Here is a 24,992-nt window from a genome sequence, read left to right as displayed (position 1 = left end):
TAATAATTCGCCACGTTTGCGACGAAGGTGATTTATCTTTCTCTTTGGTGCCAATTCTTCGGAGTACTCAGGCACGCAGGAGATGGCGAAGAACTTTGGCGAGTCTCGTAAATTTACCAAATAATAGGGTTAACCATTCACCAACCTTTAATTCCAGAACTTTTCATAATTTGATGGATTCCCACAATAGAAGCATGCTTCTCTCTTAAACTTCCGCATAATTTTTAAATGCAACCGCATAAATACTCCCGTCCCCTGGACGGCGTGGACGCGTGGCAAAATTCGTGTAAGGTTGTCACTGCAATTTTCTGCACGCATAAAAATTTCCATGCGGACAATAACCGATAAAACAACCAAATTCCTACGGGCTACAGTGGGTTAAAAAAAAAGTTTGGGAACGAACCAAGAAAAGGAGTGGCACTGTTTCGTAGATAACATCAATTGTAATGGCGATTTCCGAGAGAGTCACTTCACGCTGCTCCCTCTCGCTCTCTCGCTCGCTCGCTCGCTCGCTCGCTGTGTCGCCCGGCATATCCAGCGAAAGAGAAGCCAAGCACCGAACTTCCACCAACTTACACCCCCCGCTTCTCTCTTGTTCGCTCGCTCGCTTGGCTCGATTTCTTTTGATTTTTCCCTAAATTTTTTCCGCCAGATCCGATCGCCGAGGGCCCTTCCAGATCCGAAGCACTAACCCTAGGGAGAATCTTTTTAGGTTCTCCTCCCTGGGGAGCGAGATGGAGGAGGCGATGGAGATGGCGCGGGCGAAGGACACGAAAGAGCGGATGGCCGGGGTGGAGCGGCTTCACCAGCTATTGGAGGCGTCTACGAAGAGCCTGTCGTCGGCCGAGGTCACGGCCCTCGTCGATTGCTGCACGGATCTCCTCAAGGACAACAATTTCCGGGTCTCCCAGGGCGCGCTCCAGGCGCTGTCCTCCGCTGCTGTGCTCTCCGGGGAGCACTTCAAGCTCCATTTTAATGGTCTCGTGCCCGCCGTCGTCGAGAGGCTTGGTGATGGGAAGCAGCCCGTCCGGGATGCTGCCCGACAGCTTCTGATCACCCTCATGGAGGTTAGGGATTCAGGATTTTCTCTAAAAAAATACATATATCGTTTCTGAGTTTCTTAATTTTTAATGTTCTAGTTTCCAACTTTTGAGATTCTGTACAAATTATTAGTCTTGTCAGGAGAATTTGTGTGGTTTGAATGAGGAAGAGAGGAAGATTTGGGGAGTGAATAATAATGCCGTGATGGCCTGTGAAATTTAGGCTTTGAGTTTGAATTGAGTGCTTTTTGGATCTGCTAATTTTCTGCCTAAACCTCATAAAATCAGGGCTTTTTTTTTTTCAATGGCAATGGGAAACCTTTTCCTAGATGCATGCTAGTTAAGATGATGGATTTGTGTCTCATTCTTCTTCCTAGAGGAAGTGCAGAGCTTCTTTGGTTGCTGTTTTCAAAATTTCTGCGGGTAACAAAAAGGTGGTGGATGTAAGGTTTATTGTTCTTCCCTGTTTTTATTGGGGGAACCTTTGTTCAATGTCTAATGAAGTGCTATGCCTTTGATGGGGCTCAGTTGATGTTCGAAACATCAAGACTTCTGAATCTGTTTTTCTTCAATGCTTGTACAAACTTATAGTGGTTATTGAGGAAATTATGGGTAGTTTGGAATGTTAAACTCAACATTTTCTATTTGTAAGCCAAATTTCTTGCCTACACTTCCCTCCCTTAAGTCTTCACAATACGTCTACATTAATGCATTTTGAAACAGTTGATTTGTATGCATATTTTTTTCCCCCAACTCTGAGCTTTTTATATAAGGAAAACTTGTATGTCTATATATCTGACTGTTATTCCTAAATTGAGGTTGAGTAATTACCTTTGTGTTCACGAAGGAACAAATTTTCTTGGTTTATTTCTTGCTCATGAACTCTATATGTGGGATCCTTTTTCATAACTTCTGGAAAAAGGATTATGATGTGGATAAGCTATTAAGGTTCGTCCTAATCAGGTTTCATCACCCACGATCATTGTTGAAAGAGCTGGGGGTTATGCTTGGATGCACAAAAGTTGGAGAGTTCGGGAAGAGTTTGCGCGTACAGTTACAACAGCAGTTGGTCTTTTTGCTACTACTGAGCCTACTCTTCAGCGAGTTATACTTCCTCCTGTATGTGTAGTTTTTACCATTTCATGGATGTCTTTTATGTTTGTAATTTATATACATAAACATATGCTATTGACTTGTTTTCACTATACAGGTTCTGCAATTGCTGAATGATCCTAACCATAGCATTAGGGAAGCTGTGACCTTGTGTATTGAGGTTTGTATGGGTGAACCTGCTTTTATGTCTTGTTTCCACTTGTCATATACTACTCTATAATTTCTGTACATTTGTCCTATTGCCTTGTAAGGGAAGGATATGGCAAAGTTTCTGTATGTAAGAAAATTGAGATGTTGTAGGGATAACCAACAATTAAAAGACATGAGACAATCCAAAAAGCACTTGATCATGATCAAACTGTGGTAACATCAGAGGAAGCTCTAAATAGGGAAGCTCGGTGAATGATGATCCTATAAAGCTGACTTTTAATAATTGGGACCCTTGATGGTTATGGTTGTGGAATTCTGACACCTTTTCTGTGTTCATAAACTTCGAAAAGAAATTTGTGTTAGTATAGGTTGGCTTCACATGCAGCATGCTGGGTAGCTTAAAACTTGCATGGTGCTATTGTGGAGAATTAGTGTGTAAAAAGCAAAGACAAGGAAATCATGATTGCTAGACATAAAATCCATGGTCTAAATAGCAAAAATAATTAACATGCTGAAAGCCAACTTTTCCTTGGTTGCATCACCACTGTCTTTCTGGCTTTGTAATACATTTGGAACAGTACCTTATTCAATCCATGATTTCATCATGATAAATGTTATATTTGCAAATGAAATAGTTGTAGTGTCCATTATTATCGAATCTTGATACTTGATCGCTCCAAAACTAGCCAATAGGGGGCTTATGGAACTCTTGATGCAAGAATTTTGTTTAACCCACATTTTTTATTTTGCATGATGTTAAATGGTGTTGTTTTGAGAAATTAAAGGCTTGTCCATACTAATAAGAACTTTTAATCATTGAAATGAGGTATATAGCTTTGAAATTGTTTTCTAAATTGGCTGTTGGCTTAAAATTTGTGCTATGAACATAATCCTCTTTTGGAAGGCCTTCCTTTCCCTTATCATCATTTAGGCATTTTCCAAGTCCAATGGAAGCTTGGAGACTTCTTCAGAGGTTACGAGAATTTTGAATTTTGGAACCGATATATTAGATTTGCATCTGTATTTACATGCTGGCCAAGAACAAGGGAAGAAAAAAAAAGAGATGTACTGGTTGACATGCTTGTAGGACATGATGGACAAACAATTCATATAAAAGCAATTTTGTGGAAATGATGGGCTGTTATGAGTGCAATAAAACACATGGTATTTCAAATTAGATGATTTGAACATGTTAAATAGACAACTTATTGCTTCTTTCATTGTAGGAGATGTATATACATGTTGGACCTCAATTTCGTGAAGAATTGCAGCGTTACCATCTTCCTTCATCCATGGTAATCATCCAAGACTTTAGTGTACCTAATGTAGCGACTCTATAATTGCTTTTAAGATTGTAGCTTCATTTAATTGCTAAGCTTTTGAGAATTTTTTCCCAATGCTTTTGAAGGGTTGATTGATTATAAAGTTCTTGGTTTGATACCACTTTTTATACTGCAGATGAAAGAGATGAATGCCAGGTTAAAAAAATTAGAACCAAAGGTTCGTCCATCCGATGGAGTTGGAACTCATTTTATTTCTACAGAACTGAAATCATTCACTTCTACTCAGAAAAGGAGCAGTCCAAAGACCAAGAGCATTCCAAGGGAATCCTTGTTCTCCGGAGGTTGGTCTTCTTTTACCTTGGTACATTCATATCATGGAAATGTTAAAACCATTTGCATGTGCTGTTGAAGGATCCACTCAATTACATAATTACCTGACTTTGATACTGTCCCTGCTATGTCTTCTGCTTTGCAAAAGTTGGAGGTTGTAGAACGAGACAATGCCTGGAGTGCTATTCTTAATCAACTAACCTAGTATTGGCAATCCTTGTGGAAAAATATGGGCAAAGATAATTCACTTTGAAAATACAATCCTTTTGGATTCCTATGTGTACTATTTTTTGTTCTAGCATTTTTTTAATACATTTCCATGTACCATATTCTGAGACAGGAAAATTTTTGCTTGCATTCCTAGTATTAGGGCAACACACACCCACACACATGCTCATGTGGGTGGACTTTTTGAATTTGTTGTTAATCAAATTGTTATCCTAGTTGCAAAGTTTAATTCTGCTTTCTAACAAATCATGTTTTGCATTTTCCAGATACGATGTCTACATTTTAGGTGAACCCAATTTTTCTTTTAAATATATCTTGAAAGTTAAGCCATGTATATTGAAGGCAACTCCCAAAATTTTATGTTAATATATGTTCTAACTGAAATGCCTACTTATTTTTAGGATGAAAATTAGGCAGACAAAGAGCAGGTACAAATTGAAGCAACACGTCTTTTTTTTTTTTTAGTGTGTGTATGTGTGTGTGTTTTGGGGTTGGGGTGGGGTGGGGTGGGGTGGGGTGGGGGTTGGGAAGCAATTGGTGGCAGTAGTTTGAGTTGTTGAAGTTCTTATGTAATTCTCAATAGTTGTTACTGAAGATGTAGTTGGAGTTTTGTTTGATAAATCTTAGCCCGTACAATTGCTGTAAGCTTTTTTCTATATGTTTCTCACAAGTTGCATGTTATTTCTTATCCTTGAATAGAAGGGACTTTTAATTGTTTGTTTTGATCTTTTTTTCGGGATTTGCATCTACAGACATACATTAACTGAAGGGGTAATTATTCTCAATAATTGAAAATAAATTAGTTATTCAAGCTCGATAAAAATTTGATTTGTCTCATATTAATTCTTCCAAGTAGAATATGTTGTTGAAGATTATTCTATGCATTGGAATTTTATTGTGCAGACACTTTGTGAATCAACACATTTATGTTATGTTTTGAATTTTATTGAAAATGGTGCTACTCTTTTTCCAAATAATTTCCTGTAATTTTATGCCTCTGGATGATATTTTGTTTTCTTACTGATTAGTTTCATATGAAATTAAAGGAGAAACCGATGTTACTGAGAAGCCAGTAGACCCAATTAAAGTGTACTCCGAAAAGGAATTGATCAAGGAAATCGAGAAGATTGCATCTACTCTAGTACCAGAAAAAGACTGGTCACTTCGAATAGCTGCCATGCAAAGAGTTGAAGGCCTGGTCTTTGGAGGTTTTACTTCATCGAAAATTTCTGTTTATTAAATTCAAGCATCCAAATCTTATTGATCATTTTGTTGACGTGTTTCTTCTTGTATATGGGAGTAGTCGCTAGTATCTCCTAGCTGCCTTGAGATGATTATATTTGTTTAATTACATTCATTGTTGATGTTCTTTCCCTTGTATAAAAAAGCCGCTGCAATTAAGATACTTCAAGTAATGTATGAGGAAAGGACATTATAGGGACAAAGTTTCCATTTACAGATTCAATGCTGAATCAATTGATCTAAGATTTCATGCACTATATTGATTGTTTTCTTAACCAAGTTTTCCAACACTCTTTTGGCTGGTGCACTAATTATTCTATGCTACTCAATGTTTAACTGCTTTTCATAATTCAAATATTAAAACTTCAGTTTTGCATCTTGTTTTTTTTAAAAAAAATTAGAAATGTGTTGTAGTAAAAAAAAATTAAACCATATCATTTTAACATATATCTGTATTGCTTGTATTGGAATATCCGGATGTATTACCAAGTGGTTTCTCACTAGAATGATTAAGACTTCTATTTCTATTCATAAAATATAAAAACTTTATGCTTAGAACATAGTTTTTTAGTTTGTTGTTTGATGGCAATGTAAATATATATGACATTTGAGCTCTAGGATAGCAAAAGTGATGCTGAAAATTTTTAATCCTTTTCATTAGAGTTTAATATTGCAATATTTCAAATCTGAGAGAATGCTTCTTGATATTTAGGGAATTGAAGAAATGATGAAAATTTTGCATAAATAGCCCATATATGATAAATTTGGATGTGAAAAATTAGTTTTATTCAAGATTCGTTGTGCTGGTACCGTAGCCCATACCGGTTGGCTAGCAGCATGGTTCGGTACACCTCCTGCTGTTCCGTGTTGGGCCCGCACCGACATAGTAGAGAGGGTGAGGGAGAGAGAGGACGAGAGAGAGGAAACCATAATTTTTGATCTCTTTCAGCCTAAAGCAAAGTTCTGTTTCAGTTTTGAAGTTTTAGCTAAACCTCCAGAGCATCTAATAATGATTGGGAAGAATTTGTTTCATATGTCAGGACCTATACCATCCATATAGCAATTAGCAAGTATCTGATATCTTTGTTTGAGCTCATTGAGGTAAAAAAAAACAAAGATATTTTTCTGTGACGACCTAAGACCTCACCTAAAAGGGCTAGCTAGAAGGTCATTAATTGGGATATATGGCCTTGTTTAAATACCCGAGACCTCTCTAGTGCACAACCAATGTAGGACTACATACACACCCACACAAGCCCTCAAACACTCCCCCTATTTATGCCCTGCATCCTCATGAGCGAACAACCCAATCGGAAACAAAAACATCATGTGTCACTCATGATCAGCCTTAGAAGCACCCGTGCTACCATTTTCCTAGTTCGGATGGACTGTGGGCCAGGTTGGTTCTGATATTTTTTGTAACAACTCATAATCTTACCCAAAAAGACTAGCCAGAAGTTTATTAATTGTGTTCCTTGATCTTGTTTAAATACTTGAGATCTTGTTTTCCGGTTGAAACCTTGATCTTTTAAAGTCTTGTTGTATCATAAGTAGTGTCATATAATAAATCTTTATCTGATTTGGATAATCAGCTTGAGGGATCATATATAGAGGGTGTTGTTGATTTGATGGTTAGAAGAAAAGATCTTTCTTACTAGGCAAATTTTGGAGGAGCCTGGAATTTTTTAGCTTGAACTCACTTTGCTAAGAGCGTTTATACACCAGGTGTTCAATATTACTCCCTTGTGTGGATTGGGCTATTGCTGTTTATGTGTCATATTTTTTCAAGGTTGTCTATTATTTGGTTATACTAACATATGCACTTCAATGCTGGATCGAAGTTTTACCATGTAGATTGAACTTTTACCATGTAGATTGAAGTTTTACGATGTAGATCTTTCCCTTCGCTTCCATGCATATGCAAGGATGACTTTATATCATGTATTCAGTTTACTAGGAGAGGTGGTCATTTATCAATTTGTGATCTCTTATTTGTCACTCCTCTGGACCTAACTCAGGCAGTACTTGGGAAAAGAAAGCCTTTTCTAGATTTTTGATTGAATCCATGGTATCTAAGCGCTGTTGCATAGCAATTCTATGATAATTGAGTATCGGAACGTTTGATTATATCATTGCTCCTTTGTCTTGTCCTTTATTTCCACATGCATAGCATTTCCTTCTTTTCATGAATATTGATAGGATTTATCTAATTGTGTGGTATGCTAAAATAATTGCAGTTGGGGTGAAGGTGATGTTCTTGGGTTTTGGGGCTCCCTATACGTAGAAATTTCTAGTAAGCTAATCCTGTTTTGCGAGGGCTGTGATAAGGCTTGTTTGTTGTTCCAGCAAACAACAAAACTTCCATGCACTACCTGACAATTTTGAAACTGGGGTTGATTTTGTATTGATTTGAACCAAAACTTCCAGGCAAAGCATTTTGATTTAACGGGAACATAAAATCCTGTTAGTAGATGATTGCGACCCTTGTGGAATATACCTGGCTTCATTCGGAAAACTTGTGGCTGCATCATTTCTTGAAAATTATCAACTATTGGTTCAGTTTCTGTTTGTTTTATTCTTAATTGTGAGCAAATTGAAGATCATACTTTTGGGCTGATCCATGTAGAACATTCATGTGCCTTGTTCGGTTTAATTGGACTATATGCATCCTCATCTCCGCTCTTTTTAAAACTTTTTTTCAATCATGCATACCTCAACTTTGGATCAATATTTTGTTCTCCTTGCACTTTATGCTAATGGGAGTACCTGAAATTTAGGTTAACCAACCTGTGAATATTTCCTTTTTCATCTTTTCAGAATATGTATGGTTTTGCAAAGTGATAGTCCCCTTGTTTCATTCTCAGGAATCTCATATTTTTATTGCTGTAGTGACTTGCAAGTGTTGTCTTTGGTGTCTTCAGTTCATCCTTATTGGATAATGCATTTTCTTTGTAGTGATTCACTACTCAACAGTTATATTATTTTTTCCTTTTGATTCATAGTCACATTACTTTGTTACTTATGTGATGTTTTTGGTCCAAGTCTGATTGAATTTCTATCAGGTGCTGCGGATTATCCATCATTTCCTATGCTTGTAAAGCAGTTAGTTACTCCTCTAAGCACTCAGCTATCAGATCGACGTTCTAGCATAGTAAAGCAGGTATGCTTTCAATTCTATCTTTGTTATGGTGCATAGATTGTCACGGTGCTGTTCAGTGTTGGCTATTGACAGCTGGCAAGATATATTCCTTAAAGCTGATTCTAATTTGATATGAAACACATATCTTTATTTCATTTTAGAATAATATATTATAAATGGCATATGCCAATGAAGTGGTGAACTAGCCTTATCCAAATGGTATTCATGTTTTGTCTAAGATAACAGCCAATTCCAGTTTTCCAGTCTGAAACATTTGAATGTGAAGTCTTATGTGCATTCTCTTATAGTCTATTTTGTGCGATAAATGAATGTTTTGGTAGATGCAGTCGTAGATAATATTTTATGTTTATGACCAAGGTCTTTTCTTAAGTTCATCTTGGGGCATTTACGTTGGCTCTCTTACAGACTTGCCATTTACTGAAGTAGCTAGGTATGATATGTTGAACTTACTAAGTTTTGTAAGTTATGTTAGTGTGGTTGAAGATATAAGTTCTAGTTCAAGTTATATATCTATATCACGAAATCTACACATACATAGTTTCCTGAGGCCTTTGTGACAGCCAATACAAATTATGTACCTGTATTTAATTACCAAATGTTGAAGATATTCTATTCATAACCTGCATACAGTGAATTTCATACATGGTATCCATGGGAATCTTTTTTTGTGTGTTTTTTCTTGTTTTGAATTTCAGAGGAAACCTTGCTTTGCTTAATTATAATCATTTGCTGTGCATTTCATGGACTTTTGTATATTAAGACCATATCTGCGGCCCTTATATGTTTATATACTTAGCCATTCATCTATACCGATAGTTTTGGATTATCTCAAATCATTTTGTGGTTTCATGAACATTTTGATAATGAACATGGGTGTCATGTTTGTTTCGGGTTGTTGATGCCTCACGACAATTATAAACTAAATTGACATTTACATGTACTGGTGGTAGTATGTTTCTTGTTTTAAAAACAAATTGTGTGCCCCTTTCCTTGTTCATTACACTACTTATTTAAATGTTTTCTATCACTATACTGCATTGAGAAAATAATATGGGATTTTAGTCTTTGCTGTTTGATAAATGTGCTTCCTATCTTTAGGCCTGCCATCTGCTATGCTTATTATCGAAGGAACTTTTGGGGGACTTTGAGGCCTGTGCTGAGATGTACATTCCGGTAAATTGCTCTTATCTCTGAGAGTATGATCTTATTCTCCTGAATGATTACTAACTTTTGAGTTAATTTTCAGGTGCTTTTTAAGCTTGTGGTGATAACTGTTCTTGTGATTGCCGAGTCTGCAGACAACTGCATAAAAACTGTATGAGAGGATAGAACTTTTGCTTCCCTTTAAATGAGACATTTCACTAATCATGAGACCTGTTGTCTGTCTTCCAGATGCTGCGTAACTGCAAGGTTGCTCGTGTTCTTCCTCGGATAGCTGATACTGCAAAGAATGATCGGAATGCAGTTCTTCGTGCTAGGTAGGACCATTTCCTATTTAATAATCTATGTTTTTGCTCCAGCCATTATTCAATTATACATATTCACTATATCAGGTGTTGTGAATATGCACTTCTAATACTAGAGTACTGGGCTGATTCTCTGGAAATACATCGTTCGGCTGATCTTTATGAAGATCTTATAAAGTGCTGTGTGGCAGATGCAATGAGTGAGGTGCGTGCTATGGTGATTGATCTTTTGCTAAAAGTTGCTTAAAGCAATCATGAAGAAAGATTTACATAAGATGTTAATATTCTTCTGAAATAGCATCAACACATGTCTAGCAGCACAAAAAAAAAGTTTCTTATTCTCTTTGCAACATTAAATCAATTTAAGTATTGAATGGAAAAAGAAATTCTTTAATTAATTTTATCCAATTGAAAAGATAATCTTCCTTTCATTCATTATCAAAACTGATAAAGTGCATCAAGAATTTAAATTAGAGGAATCAACTGATTTACCATTTGTCTGGTGTCTGCTTGCTATTATAAGTGTTGTTTCAATTTTTTTTTTCTTTGGGTAAGGATTTGTGTTTTTATTGTGGAGTCCTCTTGTATGCTATCTGGACTCTTTGGTTTTCCAAAAGCACCAGAACCCTCCAGTTAGAAATGATTGTGTGTAGGTCACCTGGCTATGACTCTTTTTGAAGATTTAAAGGATCGACATATGGACATATAACCAGCTAAACACTCATACCCAAATCCATGTAACATAGCACTTATATGCGTATGCTTTTTCTTTTTCTCTTATTCTTTATTCATTCGTATTATAATATTGTCTTTTTTATATCTATTTTTTTATTTCACATTTCATTTTTTCCTGCTGTGGAGGCAATTGGTTCGAAAATTGTATGAAATTTGCCGAACATATGCTTATTGACTTAAAAAAGGCCTGTATATGGGAGTTAAGTAGGTGATTGTTGAGCCAAAGGAAAGTGTTCTTGAATCTTAAAGGGTAAAGTGCTTCGGACTAGACTGGATTGGCAAGGGTATAGTGTAAAACGACCTTTACTCGGCTTCTTTAGACCTTCTTTGTTGAGTGTCAGACATATGATTCTTGGTATCCATGTAAGGGTCCTCTCATGCATGTTGCTTATGGACAGCAGAGTGTTAATTTACAGGTTGGAACGAGGTTCAAAGACAGCTTGATTTTCAGCTTGAACAGCTTTATCTCCCATTTTGAAATTAAATAAAATCAAATATAAAAGTTAAAAAAGAGAGTGAAAAAAACTAGGAAATAAAATAGGTCTGACTTAATTTAGAGCATTTTGTATGTTTTGGGACTTATATTTGTGGTTTCAATTGTTTCATGTGGAAATGCATAAAAAGTGTAATTTATAAAATAAAATAAAATCATTTTATTGTTTTATGACAATTTTAAACAAGGATTTAAGTATTGGTGCGTACTGCTTAGTACCGGCCATACACTATTTGTAAGCTACAGGTATCACTATGCCTCTGGATACTGGTCCCCACTGATGCATGGTACATCAGCTTTTGTCTGCTATGTTGACATGAAGAAGCATGCCGTGTATCAGTACGGTATAGTACTGTACCTATAGGGTATCAATAGAGGTATTGGACTTCAACCCACAATCTGAAAAATATTAATTGACGTGTTTATGAGATTTGAGCTCTAGGATAGTCAAATATATGCCAAAATAATAACTTATCTTTAAATCATATGGAACCTGACACCATGATTCTTTGAAAGTTGCTTAAAGTACAAAATATCTGAGTTTAATATTGAAAAAGTGCTCCACAAAGTCTGATGAAATGAATAAATAAAAACAAAATGAGAAAGAAACTTGTCCATACAATATATTTGGCTTAATGAGTTATTTTTGGCTAAAGCTTTGAAGCCAGGTTTGATTCTTGGTTAGAAGGTTTTGGTTTTAGTACTCGTGCTGAAACTTAAAACCATGGTTGATAATAGTAGTGACTGTTAAGTGATAAAATGGTATATGGAAGGAAATTATTGGATCATTTTATACCTGTAGATCAGTATATCTGTGAGTTAGAATATTAGCATATTTATATGCACTTTAGTAGGATGACAAATAATTAGAGCAAATAGATACTTAAGGATATATGCTTATATGAGGTTGGGATATGAAGAATAGCACAGTAACATGTTTATCATATTATAGTAGCTAATGGGGAGAATGCTGATGAAATATTGCCTCGTGCATTTTAGAGTTAAAGAGCTGACCCCAAATAGTTGGGAAATGGATAAATGGTTATAACATTTTGGAGTTAAAGGAATTTATCAGAAAATACTAATAAGGTTGATGTTTTAAAATTTGAAAAATGTTGGAGGGGAAGTGGAGATGAAAAGTAGAATATGAATGTGATGACATAAATGCTAAAAAACACAACGTAAAAAAACAACCTTGAGAGAGAGTCAAGAACTGATTAGTTTGAAGTTTGAACTGAATTATCAGAGCTGAAAATTCTTGTTTAATTTAGTAAGAGGTAACATGTTTGGTGACTTCAGATTTTATCATTTGTTCCATTGATTTGCATCATATCTCGCCGCCTAAAGTATTTCTTATACTCTAGATTCTTTGTGAGAAAATGTTAGGGATAGGTTAACGAGGTTCAAGTAATTATAACCACTTAACCATATCTAAGTTGAGATAGACACTTGTATCAGCCTTTATCAGCTGAGGATTAGTGTTCTGTATAATTATCAGCATAAACATCCTTTTGCCTATAGTTATTATTGAAGTTTATAATTTAACATTAGCAGGACCGTAGGTTTTCTGTAGTGTACTATTTGATAAAGTTATATTATCATGCAAATGACTTGGCTATGTCATGTTTAAAAGCGATAAATGGCTTATTGAAACTGAGTAGGTGCGTTCAACTGCACGAAGTTGCTATCGGATGTTTGCAAAAACTTGGCCAGAGCGTTCACGTCGTCTTTTTTCATCCTTCGATCCAGTCATTCAAAGGGTACACCATATTTTGTTTAGGTATAAGAAATTCCTATTGTTTCTTACAAATTTTGATTATTGTTATGACGTAACTTTGTGCAGATAATAAATGATGAAGATGGAGGTATGCACAAAAGATATGCTTCTCCTTCACTTCGTGACAGAGGCACACCGCTATCACGTGCTCCTTCTCATGCTAGTACTCCAAGTGTACCTGGATACGGTACTTCTGCCATTGTTGCAATGGACAAAAGGGCAAACATTGCTTCAGGAACATCTCTTTCTTTGGGCGGCCTTCCTTTATCACAATCAAAGCCTCTTGGTAAAGGTTCTGACAGAAGCCTTGAAAGCATGCTTCATGCAAGCAAACAAAAGGTTTCGGCCATTGAAAGTTTGTTGAGAGGTGCAAATATATCTGAGAAGCATAATTCCTAAATTTCACACTCAACCAGCTTGGATCTAGTTAACTGTTTGGATTGCCGATTTTCTGGTTATAGTATGATTATCTGTTGAATTTAATGCTCATTATGTCATTCTACTAACTGCTGAGGATGTCCAAAAGGGCTAAAGTTTTTTTTTAACCTATTTTTCCTAGTGCAGGAGTTGACTCTCCATCTGTTCATGATCCACCATTTACCATGGTTGCTCCTGCTTCAAATCATCTCTCTTTACAGAATCTAGTGTTGACTGATTCAACTACAGGTAACACTGTGAGAGGTGGTACAAGGAATGGCGGTTCAAATTTCACCAATCCCACAAACCCTCAGATTCAAGTTTCAAGGGACCTTTCCAAATTTTCTTATGCCAGTCATCGGTCATCTGATTCCTTATCAGCCTTGTCTTTGCCTTACATGAAAAGATCATCTGAAAGGCTGCAAGAGGGAAGTGCTATGGAAGATAATGCTGATGTCAGACCATCTAGGCGATTACCTGACATGCATATAGATAGGCAGTATCTTGAGACACCTTACAAGGATTCACAAAGTAATTATGTTCCTAATTTTCAGAGGCCTCTTTTGAGAAAGCAGGTGACAGGAAGAGCTTCTGCAAGTGGTAGAAGCAGTTTTGATGATAACCAATTCTTAGTGAGTGAAATGTCTAATTATATGGATGGTCCAGCATCTTTAAATGATGCACTCACTGAGGGTCTGAGTCCAAGTTCAGATTGGGTAGCTAGGGTTTCTGCTTTTAGTTATCTCCGGACTCTGTTGCAGCAAGGGACCAAAGGTATTCAAGAAGTTACACAAAGCTTTGAGAAAGTCATGAAATTGTTCTTCCGATACTTGGACGATCCTCACCACAAAGTTGCACAGGCAGCTCTTTCCACACTAGCGGAAATTATTCCAGCATGCAGAAAACCTTTTGAGAGTTATCTTGAGAGAATCTTACCGCATGTCTTTTCTCGATTGATAGACCCGAAGGAGTTGGTTAGGCAACCAAGTTCAACAACCTTGGAAATTGTTGGTAGTACTTACAGTATTGATTCACTGCTTCCTGCTCTTGTGCGTTCCCTGGATGAACAGCGGTCTCCAAAGGCAAAATTGGCTGTTATTCAATTTGCAAATAACTCCTTCAACAAATGTGCAATGAATTCTGATGGTTATAGTAATAGTGGTTTTCTTAAGCTATGGCTTGCTAAATTAGCTCCTTTAGTCAATGATAAAAACACAAAACTGAAAGAAGCTTCTATATCTGGCATCATATCAGTTTATTCCCATTTTGATTCAGCTGCAGTGCTGAATTTTATTCTCAGTTTATCAGTTGAAGATCAGAACTCTTTGAGGCGAGCACTTAAGCAGTATACACCTCGTATAGAGGTTGATCTAGTTAATTTCTTGCAGAATAAGAAAGAACGTCAGCGTCCCAAATCTCATTATGATCAGGCAGATATTATTGGAACATCTTCTGAGGAAGGCTATGTTGTGACGTTGAAGAAAGGCCACCATTTTGGTTGGCATTCAGCAGGTTCAATTGATAGTGAAGGAGCGCGAAAGTGGAGTTCTATGCAAGAATCAACCCAACCTGATATTTCCATTGCTCAGACAGCTTCTTATGAAACTCAAAAACATTCTTATCAAACTGTTGAAGTTAGCTCAAACAAGGAGGTTCTTGGTCCCAAAATTGGCGAATTAAAACTCAATACTGACTCTACATTAGACAGTACTGGGTCAAGGACAATTCACCTAGAAACAGATCATAACATGGATCATGAGAGTTCCATAACAACTCCATGTTTAGATTTCAATAGACTGGTCAGTTCTGATGGGCACAAGGCTGCTGGTTTGACTCATGGTGGCGAAGTCATTCAAAATATCGAAATCATCGATGAGAAGCTCAACACTGTTAAGAACAGCCCTACAACAGTTAATGGACCTAGTATTCCCCAACTTCTTCATCAAGTGAGTATTAAGTTTAATCTTATATTTTAGAAAATGTCATTTCACTGATGAGAATCTTCAGTTGAATATGTTGTTTTAGGGAATCAAGTTTGTAAGGTAGCAAATGTAAATTTTTCTAATAATATACAATTTTTTTCATAGATATGCAATGGCAATGACGCTAATTCTAGTCTTATAAAACATGAGGCATTGCAACGATTAATTGACGCTTCAGTGGTTAAGGATGGTTCTATCTGGGCCAAGGTACATATTTTGCCTTCATCTGTAACCGCTTGTGTTCCTTGATAAAAGTACTTTTGGTCATATGAATTTTTTTTTCCAAATATAGTTATAAATCATAGATAGAAATTGGTACCGTTTCTGATTATTTCAGTTCTTGAAGCTTCTTAATTATGTATAGGTTGAAGTTTCTAACTTACATATTAAGTCTATACTCTATACTAATATTGAACAGGAAAGCCTAGCGAGGCTAGGTGCTGTGAGACTTTTAATCTCCAGTGCTTATGGTTTTGGCATATAAAGGCCTAGCAAGTTTCAGTTCTATGGAGGAGTTTATAAATCTTGAAATTTAATTTTGGCTGACAGTAACAGAATAATGGGTTTGCACAAAACCCCCAATATCATAGTTGTTTAACAAAAGCTTCACATTTATTATGACCTCTCACAGTTTTGTATATAGGATCCCATTTAATGAAATAATTTTCTATATGCAAGTCTCTTATGGAATAAAACTTTCATTTTTTTGCAGTTAATTAAAAAGTTGAGAACAACTTAACTACTTTGTTGGAGATTCTTCTACGGATGGGCATCCATTAAGATTATGGTCATCCAATTTTATTTTGTGTTGTTTTGTCATTGTAAAATGGCATTAGTGACATATATATATGTGTCTATAATCAAATGCCATCTAAAAGTGCTAAATAGGTTAGCTGCATAATCATCAAACACTGATCACCTGTGATTGATGATATGATGAAAGTTCATGAGTAACTGGGTTCAAGTGGAGAGAGAAGGAATCATGATATGAGCCTCACAGAAACAATGTCTTGATCAAGTGCTGTCCTTGTTGCACATTTGCATTATGCAATTGATATGAAGTGCATTTTGTTGATCAAAAGTCTCATGTATCACTCATGTATCTAAATCTAGTTATGATTAATTACAACTGCATTGTCATGTTACAAGCAATATGACAATAATGACACCCATACATGTGAATGGCACTGTTTTCTGTGGCTTATACAAAGGATCACACAGTCCAGTTCATGGACGCATGAATGAAAAAGCTCGAAGTATTATCTTCTGCCAATCTTCAATTGGAGTTTGTAGCTGATTTTGTCATCTTACAGAATAATTCACCTGTTTGTTAGTTTCAACTGAAATTTAAACATTCTGCCAGAAATAGAAAAGTCGTGGCCAATACTTTTCCAAAGTTAAATGCGTATTTTACTGTTTTGGTTAGTTTCAGCTGAAACCAGCTGGTTCCATGGGTGACAGTTTTTCTCCTTTTCTTTAATCACTTTTGTAAGAGATCTTGTAAGAGTGATTTAAATAGTTTAGGATTAATTCCTAAGTGAAACTGCTTCACACTGAGATTTGGAGCTCATCTGCACACAACCTTTTCTAGGCATTTATAACTTTCCTTGCATGGTTTGACATACTAGTGCATTCCGCCCCGTATCGAGCGTACTGTACCGGTACCGATTTGAGACTTGGTATAAGGGGCATACTGAATCTTGGTATTCTGAACGGACCTCCGATACCACATTGTACTACATTCGTACCAGTACGAGATCTAGTGTTGAGACAGCGAATTTTGTGTCATTGTCTTATTATCTCACTTTCCTCTTGTTATTTCACTTGAATAGAAGATGATATTTGTCATATACTAGATGTTTAATTTTATCTAGTGAGACTGTCTAAATACGTGAAGTATTTTCGTTTTGTGCTCCAACAGTCTTGGGTAACTTGTGGTCCGAAAGAAACTTCTTCCAGGATCATCATTGACCATAAATACTTTGAGGTAGATGTGATAGGCTATGATCTTTTAGTACTTAAAATAATGATTGTGGAAGCAAGAATTAGATTTTGCTGTGGAAAGACATCATCAGGAGAAACAGCTTTTGGAATGTGTTGTTGGATGTTCCATTCATGGTCTGGTGAGGTATCGCCAATAAGGCCATGTGCAGTGAATTTGGCCCAGATTTTGGGAGCTAGCAAGGAATTTAAAGTAAAAGGACTTGCCACAAGAAAATTCTGGTATGATTCTTGGCTTTTAGTGTCGTGAGTACATAAAACACCAGGATTGACATAGAGTGAAGATGTTTCTGTGGCAGTGAAGTATTCCATTGTTTTTATAATCTCCAATCAAACCTATTGGAAACCAAATTGCATCCAAAATCTTGAGAACAAGGCAACTGGAGGCTGAGTCATTTGTTAATATCTTCCATCGAATTCATTTATTAGTTTGTAGTCTAGTAAGGAGTTTGGAGTGATTTTCTTGATTATGCGCCAGTAGTTATTTCCCTCTGAAGGTAGTAAGTTTTTTTGGTCTAGATTCAAGCTTTCAGAACTATTATGGCCGAAGGAGTGAGATGTAAGAAATTATAGTGCCAGAGGTTTGGTTTCCTAGAAGCTGATTGGAGATTGTTGTTGTTTGGAAAGAATTATCTGGTTGGTATTGTTGTCTGGAGAGGTGTCTTCAAATTGAAATTGCTGTGTTGAGGATGTTCTCAGGAAACCTCAAGTTTCAATTAGTAATATAGAGGATTTTTAAGTTGTTATCTTTTCTAAAGCCTCTTGCTGGTCAGTTGGGTTTGAAAGTAAAAGTTTTTCGACATACATAGGACAAGTAAAGCAGTGGCTGAATGTTGGGTTTTCAAATGGGCAGTGTTTTGATTTGATTAACAGCAAGTATTTGAATGATGTCGTTTGATGGTATTTAAAATCTTCCACTCCTTTTTTTTCTTTTTCCCCTTTTGGCTTCTTTTGCAGGGGAGGGGGTGATTCAGTTAGGTTCAGGCAATTTTCACTCATATGCTTGTGAACTATAAGATAGGCATTAGTTGATTGGACCATTGTGGTCAATGAAAGGTTAGTCTAGGCCTAGTGTAAGAAATGTTTGGTTCAAGTTTTGATCTTAATCCTGAATGAGAGTTGGGCTTAGCCTGCTTCTATTTTTCATTTTTTCAAAAAGTACTTAATGCTTGTCTCTGTATATAAATCTTGTTGATTTCATTAAACATCAAATAAACTGAACCTCTGTAGAAAATGACCTTAGCATGAATTTCCAAAAACCTGCTCAAATTAGTTACTATCATCCTTCCTATCTCTCTGATAGACACTCTCCTGAAAGTAGCAGCAAGGTGGTGCCCTGTAATTTTTCCATCTTTGAGGCAAACCATCAATAGCGGTTTCATTTAAGAGTATACTCTCTTTATATGTCATGCTGAATGCTTGAAAGAGGTTGACAATGTGGTATCATGTATTTTCTTAGGAAGACAGCTGCAGGATCAGGTTTTTGTTGCATGGATGCTCCCATCCATCCCTTTGATCTTCTTCCTCCTTTTTGTAAATTTTACTGTATGTTCTTGGTTTGATAATGTCGTGTGGGTATAATTGTTGCTGGGTTTAGATTAGACTTGCTAAGTTGAAGATGGAGAGAAGGCAGAGGATTTGGACAATTGTTAGGTGTTAGGCTAAGATTGAAAGTGATTAGGATGGGATAGGATTTCCGGTGGGATACAAGAGAGGAGGTGATAAAATTTCAAGCTTAGATGAGACTGGGCTTACTTTTCAAGGGCCAAGCCTTGGTGTGAGCGGCATCCTATATAGGGCCTCTGCATTTGAATTCATTATCTGGGCTAGCTTGGGCTAACCCAATCCAAAGTTCAATGAGTATATAACAAACCCAAATGACTTCCTGTGAGTTGTTATTTGGGGTAAGGAACAATTGAAGAGAATATTAACTTATAGATTGGAATTATAAAGAATGCATGGTATATAGTAATGGAGTACTGTTACCCATGTCAAAACTAAGTGTTGAAGTTTGTCAAAAAAAATGGTGTATAAGGTAATGAAGAATAAAGCAATATTTTATAATGTATAGTCTGGATTGAAGGAGACCCCAACAAAGCAATGTACAAATTCTTGAAAGAGGACAATACAGTGTAGTAGAACATGTTTACAGTTTGTGAGAAGGCATTTGAAGAAATTTGTTTTGACTGCAGTTAGCCCATAATTGTAAAGAATGAGAACAAGGGTCCACTAGTTTTAGCTTAGTTTAACCATTGATTAATGCAATGTTTTGATTGAGTCAAGGCTGTCAATTGTTAGGAGATGCCAGATGGTAGACTCGTCGATAAACCATGCGTTGCTTCTCTACCTTATGTAAAAATATCATGGTCATTATTCAACACTACTACATCTATGTATTAAATCTGTACTGTGTTCGGCAAATTAACCTTTTAACATCTCCCAAGACATACATGGTAAATGTTTTATACGAATACTCATTCATATCTTGTTGGAATATGTTCCTAATTTTAATATTATAATATTATGTGTTTGCATATCAAGGTTGGACAGTTTTCCTGGTTTTGATATTTGTCGTATATATGTTGATTTACTAGTAGGCTTAAACAATTGGACATCAGATGTTTGCACACTAATTTCAGTTATCGTGTCTGCAGTATTTCAATCAAATTTTAACAGCTGTGCTTGAGGTTTTGGACGATTCTGATTCATCCACAAGGGAACTCTCTCTTTCTTTGATAGCTGAAATGCTCAAAAATCAGGTTTTGGACACTTAGCTAAGAATTCTTCTTTCAATTGTATGAGCAAAGTAGTTTTAAGTCTTGAGATTGTTCCCTCTTGCTTACCGATATGTTCTATTACTTTCAGAAAGAGGCGATTGAAGATTCTGTTGAAATTTTTGTTGAAAAATTGCTTCGTGTGACCAAAGACGTGGTTGCAAAGGTATTATACTTCTCTCTTCTGCTCTAGCTGACCTTGACATTATACCTTTGTAGTTTTGTTGTATATTAGTTCATTTATTATGCTTTTCTTCCAGGTTTCAAATGAAGCACACCAATGTTTGAATATTGTGTTAGCTCAGTATGATCCATTTAGATGTCTTACTGTAAGTGAATCTCACTATAACCTGTTTACTAGAATTCGATTAATCATACAAACTTCTGAGGTAAACATTTTCATCATGCTCTTTTTCTCTTTGATAAACTCTGCAGGTTGTTGTACCATTATTGGTCAGTGATGATGAGAAGACTCTTGTTATTGGCATTAACTGTTTAACCAAGGTAATTTATAGTAATCTAGCATCACGAATCATCCTAAATAGCTGTCTTGATTGTTCTCTAACATGTATGCTACTAAGCCTCAAGAAATTTATCATATAAACTATTATGGTGTAAATTTATTTGCACATGAAGTGCAAAATTAACCCAAAGTTCATCATAAAAGCCATAACAAGTCGTATAACTATGTTTACATATAAATAGAGATGTCAATGAGGCAGGCTGCGGTCGGGTTTGGCCATATCTATACCCAAATCCGAATTTTATTTATTAGATCCAAACCCGAGCACAAACTCTGTACCTATATCCTATGTTGGACCCAAAAATGTCGGGTTTTGGGTATATGTTGGGTATTTAACAAGTTATTTTGCTACATTTTTGGACTTTTCTTTTCAAATTACTTAATGCACACAAAAAGTTACCACATGAACTATGAAACATGAAACTTTAAGAAAGATATAAAAATTATATCTAAAAGAAGACTTCTATTTAACTATTACTTTTGTTACCTAAGCATCCATGCAGTCAATGACATAAATGAAAATTTTCTTACAATAATCAAACTCAGTATAATATTAAAACACCAAAAATATATTATAGAAAGACTACAACAAATGTCATGGATAGGAATTTGATGGAATAAGATGGATTACAGTTTTACTTTTCTACTTTGATTAGTTTCTTTTATGATTAAAAAAATGATAGATAGACACGTATTTGTTTATTAATTTATTTGTGTGTGTGTATTCCTATGTTTGTATGTGTATAATCAGGTTCAGTTCTGGGTTTTCGGGTATGGATCTACTTAAATCCTAACTGACCCAATAAGACATTGGGTCTTATTCGGAACCCAAACCCAGCGTAATGGCTTATTGGGTTTATTTTCCATACCCAAACCCTATGCTTCAGGTCAATTTCGGATTGGATTAGCAGGTTATCAACCTCCATTGACACCCCTACATATAAACATGTTCATGTTGTGCCTTACCATAGTCATTATTCTAATTTATCAAAGGAAATAGTACAGTTGTAATCACCATTTCCGTCCTTTTTTCATTTTTCACACATCCATTCAACCCACCTTTAAGAGAGAGGATATTGTGGTAGTGGGAATAACAATGAATGTAATGTTGTGCCTTACCATAGCATGTTATCAACCTCCATTGACACCCCTACATATAAACATGTTCATGTTGTGCCTTACCATAGTCATTATTCTAACCCTTTAACTACCATAGTTATCAAAGGAAATAGTACAGTTGTAATCACCATTTCCGTCCATTTTTCATTTTTCACACATCCATTCAACCAACCTTTAAGGGAGAGAATATTGTGGTAGTGGGAATAACAATGAATGTAATGTCTGTTTGTTGAGGACAAAATTAGAATCAGTAAGATGGGTTTTTAGGAGTTCAAAAGTTTGATCTCACATATCAACATTATTTTTGTGAGCGAAGCAGAAATTTAGGTTCTTTGGTTACGTTTTATTATGGTTTGAGGCTTTTGCTTATCTTTCTTCTTTGGAGAGAAAGGTGAGGTTAGAGGTCCAGTAAGAGAACATAGGTCTTATATCTCCAAGAACAAAAGAAGAGGAAATAAAAGTGGACAGGCAGATTTTGGGGGGAGAGAGAGAGACGACGAAAAATCCTTTTAGGATATTTGAAGTTTGCTTCCTGTCTATTTGTATTATTGATTTATTAACCCAATTGCATCAGTTTCTTTTAAATGCATCACACTATGTGACTTGAGCCTGTATTAGGTGAAGCTGTATACAGTTTCTGTTCTAAATGAGACTTAAAACTTGCTCTTTATAATTAAAAATAGCAACAAAAATAATAACTATCATAATTGATGAAATGATTATGATTGTAATATTGGTAAAAGTACTAGCAGCAGCAGCAGCCATTATAATTCCAGCATAGAGGCTATTATCGTCATTTGGAAAGTTAACACTCTACGCTGAAGCAATTAAGATTGTCGGTTAACATTCTAATTCTTTGGCAATTTTTCCAGCTTGTTGGTCGGCTTTCACATGAGGAATTAATGACTCAATTGCCATCGTTTCTACCTGCACTTTTTGATGCATTTGGAAATCAAAGTCCAGATGTTCGAAAGGTATAGATTTTACTTCTTTTAGACAATGTAGATGGAGTTGCATTGTTCATTATGCATTTTCTACTCTACTTTTTTATGATGCCTTTTTTTGCATCATTCATAAAATGACTTCTTGGGGGATTAGACGTGAAGGAACTTTGCGTTGATGCTTTTCTTATAAAGAGAGAGGAAAGACAAGAGATAACTCCAGGTTATCAATTTTTATGTATTTGGCATATTAAATAAGGTTCAGACTTAAAGATGTCTATGTTGTTTCTAATGGCAAAAGAAGCATGACAATCGATGATTTCCATAAGCAAATAGGGAAAATGCAAGGCCGTACAGGAGAAATCATAATTGCTTGGTCTTTGCCTTAACGGATCCATATGATCCTGATATTGCCTTTTGATTCTTACTGCAATCCTGCTTTACTAACCTTTGCTACATTTTGTTTTGTTTATTAACAGTTATTAGTTTGTTGCTTTCTTTGCTTCTAGAAAATTATCTTATTAATGGTTCCGAGTTTCATTGTTTTCATTACAGTTCAGAAATAAAAAATGGGTTGGTCATTGTTCTAATTGCTTTGCGTACTTTTCATATAAGCCATTTGTTGATTCTTCAGCATTCTCTCTGAGGATGACATAACCTATATACCCATATGTAGAATACATATGGTGCCTGAAATGGTTGTGGGTTATTTAGTTTCTGTTGGGATGCTCATGTTATCAAGCACTGACACCCCCAATTCTTCAGTAGTCTCCAGCAAAGGTGGTCTCCAGGAAGAGTATTTGAATAGATTATGAATTACTGAGATGCTCCGGATCATAGTAATCGTGGATAACATTTGATTGAAAAGGCTAATTTTCTAGTCCCTAAAATTTTGAGATGATGGAATCCACAACCCCTCAATCCCGGAACCCTCTTTGCTATCATGATATGAGCAGATCAAATCTTTGGATGCGACCATCAGGCATTTAAATCATCCCTTAATGTTCCTGGTTGCCTTCCTTGTTTGTCCGGTCATCCTGATTGGTTATTACATTGTCTGATGCCAGTTATTTAATATTGTAAATGTTATTTGCCTTGTAAACTTTTCCTTTTTAATCATGTTAAAGCGTCCAAATTTACCTTGCGCAACGGGTAACATCCCTATATTCCAAGTGGCAAGACTGTTTCAACTCTTTTGCAAAGCTTTCATTTTGTGTTCTTTCAGTCCGGTCTGATTTGTTTACTTGTTGCTGCAACGTGAGGCATTGCAGGATGCATTGCATAGTGTTGCTTCTAAGAACTTGCTAAGCCAAGCCAACCTGGCCTCATGCATCAAATGTTAAGTATTATAGCATTGGTTTTTTGTCCTCCACACATTATTGGTAGACTAGATCGCCCACAGACTAGACTGCCCTAGACATATCATTTGCTACCTATGATGAATATTGCAACATTTTGATTTATGCCTGCAGGTTTTATCCTTGGATCTATTTAAATGGGAATCGTTACCGTTTTCCTTTTATTTTGAATTTCTTGCAGACTGTGGTGTTCTGCCTTGTGGATATCTATATCATGCTTGGGAAAGCATTCTTACCATACTTAGAGGGGCTTAGTAGCACGCAGCTGCGTCTTGTTACCATTTATGCAAACCGGATTTCACAGGCAAGGTCTGGTGCTCCAATTGATGCTAACCATTGATGAGTGTAATGTATTGTATTTTTCCCGAAAATTTGTTTGAATGAGCTGGTGCCATAATGGTTGTTTATTCATTATTGTGTATTTGTACAGTAACATGTGGGTTTTTCTGAGTGGGGTTTTCTTTTTCTTTTCTTTTCTTTTCTTTTTTTTTGGGGGGGGGGGGGGGGTTGTGGGTGGTAACGGCTAGAGTGTTGAATTGTTGGTGTACAAAGGAGTGAATAGTGGGGTTCTATGCGTTTTGTAACATTTGTGTGCATTCCAAATGGTTTTTATTGCCACCAAAATGAGTGCTGTGCGGCCAAAATCCAGTTGACCGGGAAGTTGAAACCTTTGAAGATTGTGTAGGTGAAGCGGGGATTGTTTTGTAACTTTTGCTCTTCCATGACAAATCTGGAAAATATTTTCTTTGTGCAAAGCAATCGTCAGACATAGCACCAGGCTTGCCGGGTGTTTTCAGCGGTTTTGCCAAGAGAGATTCGGTGTGAATATAATTTAGGCTGCATTTGGTAGCCATCTTTGT

General features: G+C 36.1%; 1 protein-coding gene across 6 annotated transcripts; it reads left to right on the top strand.

The window, feature by feature from the left end:
* Window positions 1–462: 462 nt before the first annotated feature.
* LOC120106021 (CLIP-associated protein-like) lies at window positions 463–24,756 on the top strand. Of its 6 annotated transcripts, none has more exons than XM_088723546.2 (22): window positions 463–594; window positions 713–1,067; window positions 2,004–2,159; window positions 2,251–2,313; window positions 3,530–3,598; window positions 3,762–3,927; window positions 5,191–5,352; window positions 8,449–8,546; window positions 9,645–9,719; window positions 9,793–9,861; window positions 9,939–10,024; window positions 10,100–10,217; window positions 12,902–13,000; window positions 13,084–13,384; window positions 13,582–15,380; window positions 15,522–15,623; window positions 20,072–20,176; window positions 20,283–20,357; window positions 20,452–20,520; window positions 20,627–20,695; window positions 22,706–22,807; window positions 24,314–24,756. In XM_088723546.2, the coding sequence occupies exons 2-22, from the start codon at window positions 735–737 to the stop codon at window positions 24,470–24,472; spliced, it is 4,275 nt and encodes a 1,424-aa protein (XP_088579672.2). In that variant the 5' UTR covers window positions 463–594; window positions 713–734; the 3' UTR covers window positions 24,473–24,756. The 6 variants fall into 6 exon arrangements, with proteins under 6 accessions (XP_088579672.2, XP_088579671.2, XP_089780119.1 ...); XM_088723545.2 differs by having other exon boundaries at window positions 5,173–5,352; XM_089923993.1 differs by lacking the exon at window positions 463–594 and having other exon boundaries at window positions 601–1,067.
* Window positions 24,757–24,992: the final 236 nt, after the last annotated feature.

This window comes from Phoenix dactylifera, chromosome 6, assembly GCF_051530095.1.
Source record: "Phoenix dactylifera cultivar Ajwa chromosome 6, Ajwa_hap1_PhDact_Kaust_v1.1, whole genome shotgun sequence".
NCBI classification, from domain to species: domain Eukaryota; kingdom Viridiplantae; phylum Streptophyta; class Magnoliopsida; order Arecales; family Arecaceae; genus Phoenix; species Phoenix dactylifera.
Note: the sequence above shows the minus strand (reverse complement) of the source record. Positions and strands in the feature narration are given on the sequence as shown.

Bases quoted from the DNA above. Each gene is read 5' to 3' on its own strand.
- LOC120106021 (XM_088723545.2), top strand. From the start codon at position 735: ATGGAGGAGGCGATGGAGATGGCGCGGGCGAAGGACACGAAAGAGCGG. The intron at 1,068-2,003 runs GTTAGGGATTCA...CGTCCTAATCAG, and splicing joins TTCTGATCACCCTCATGGAG to GTTTCATCACCCACGATCAT. The intron at 13,001-13,083 runs GTACACCATATT...AACTTTGTGCAG, and splicing joins TCGATCCAGTCATTCAAAGG to ATAATAAATGATGAAGATGG.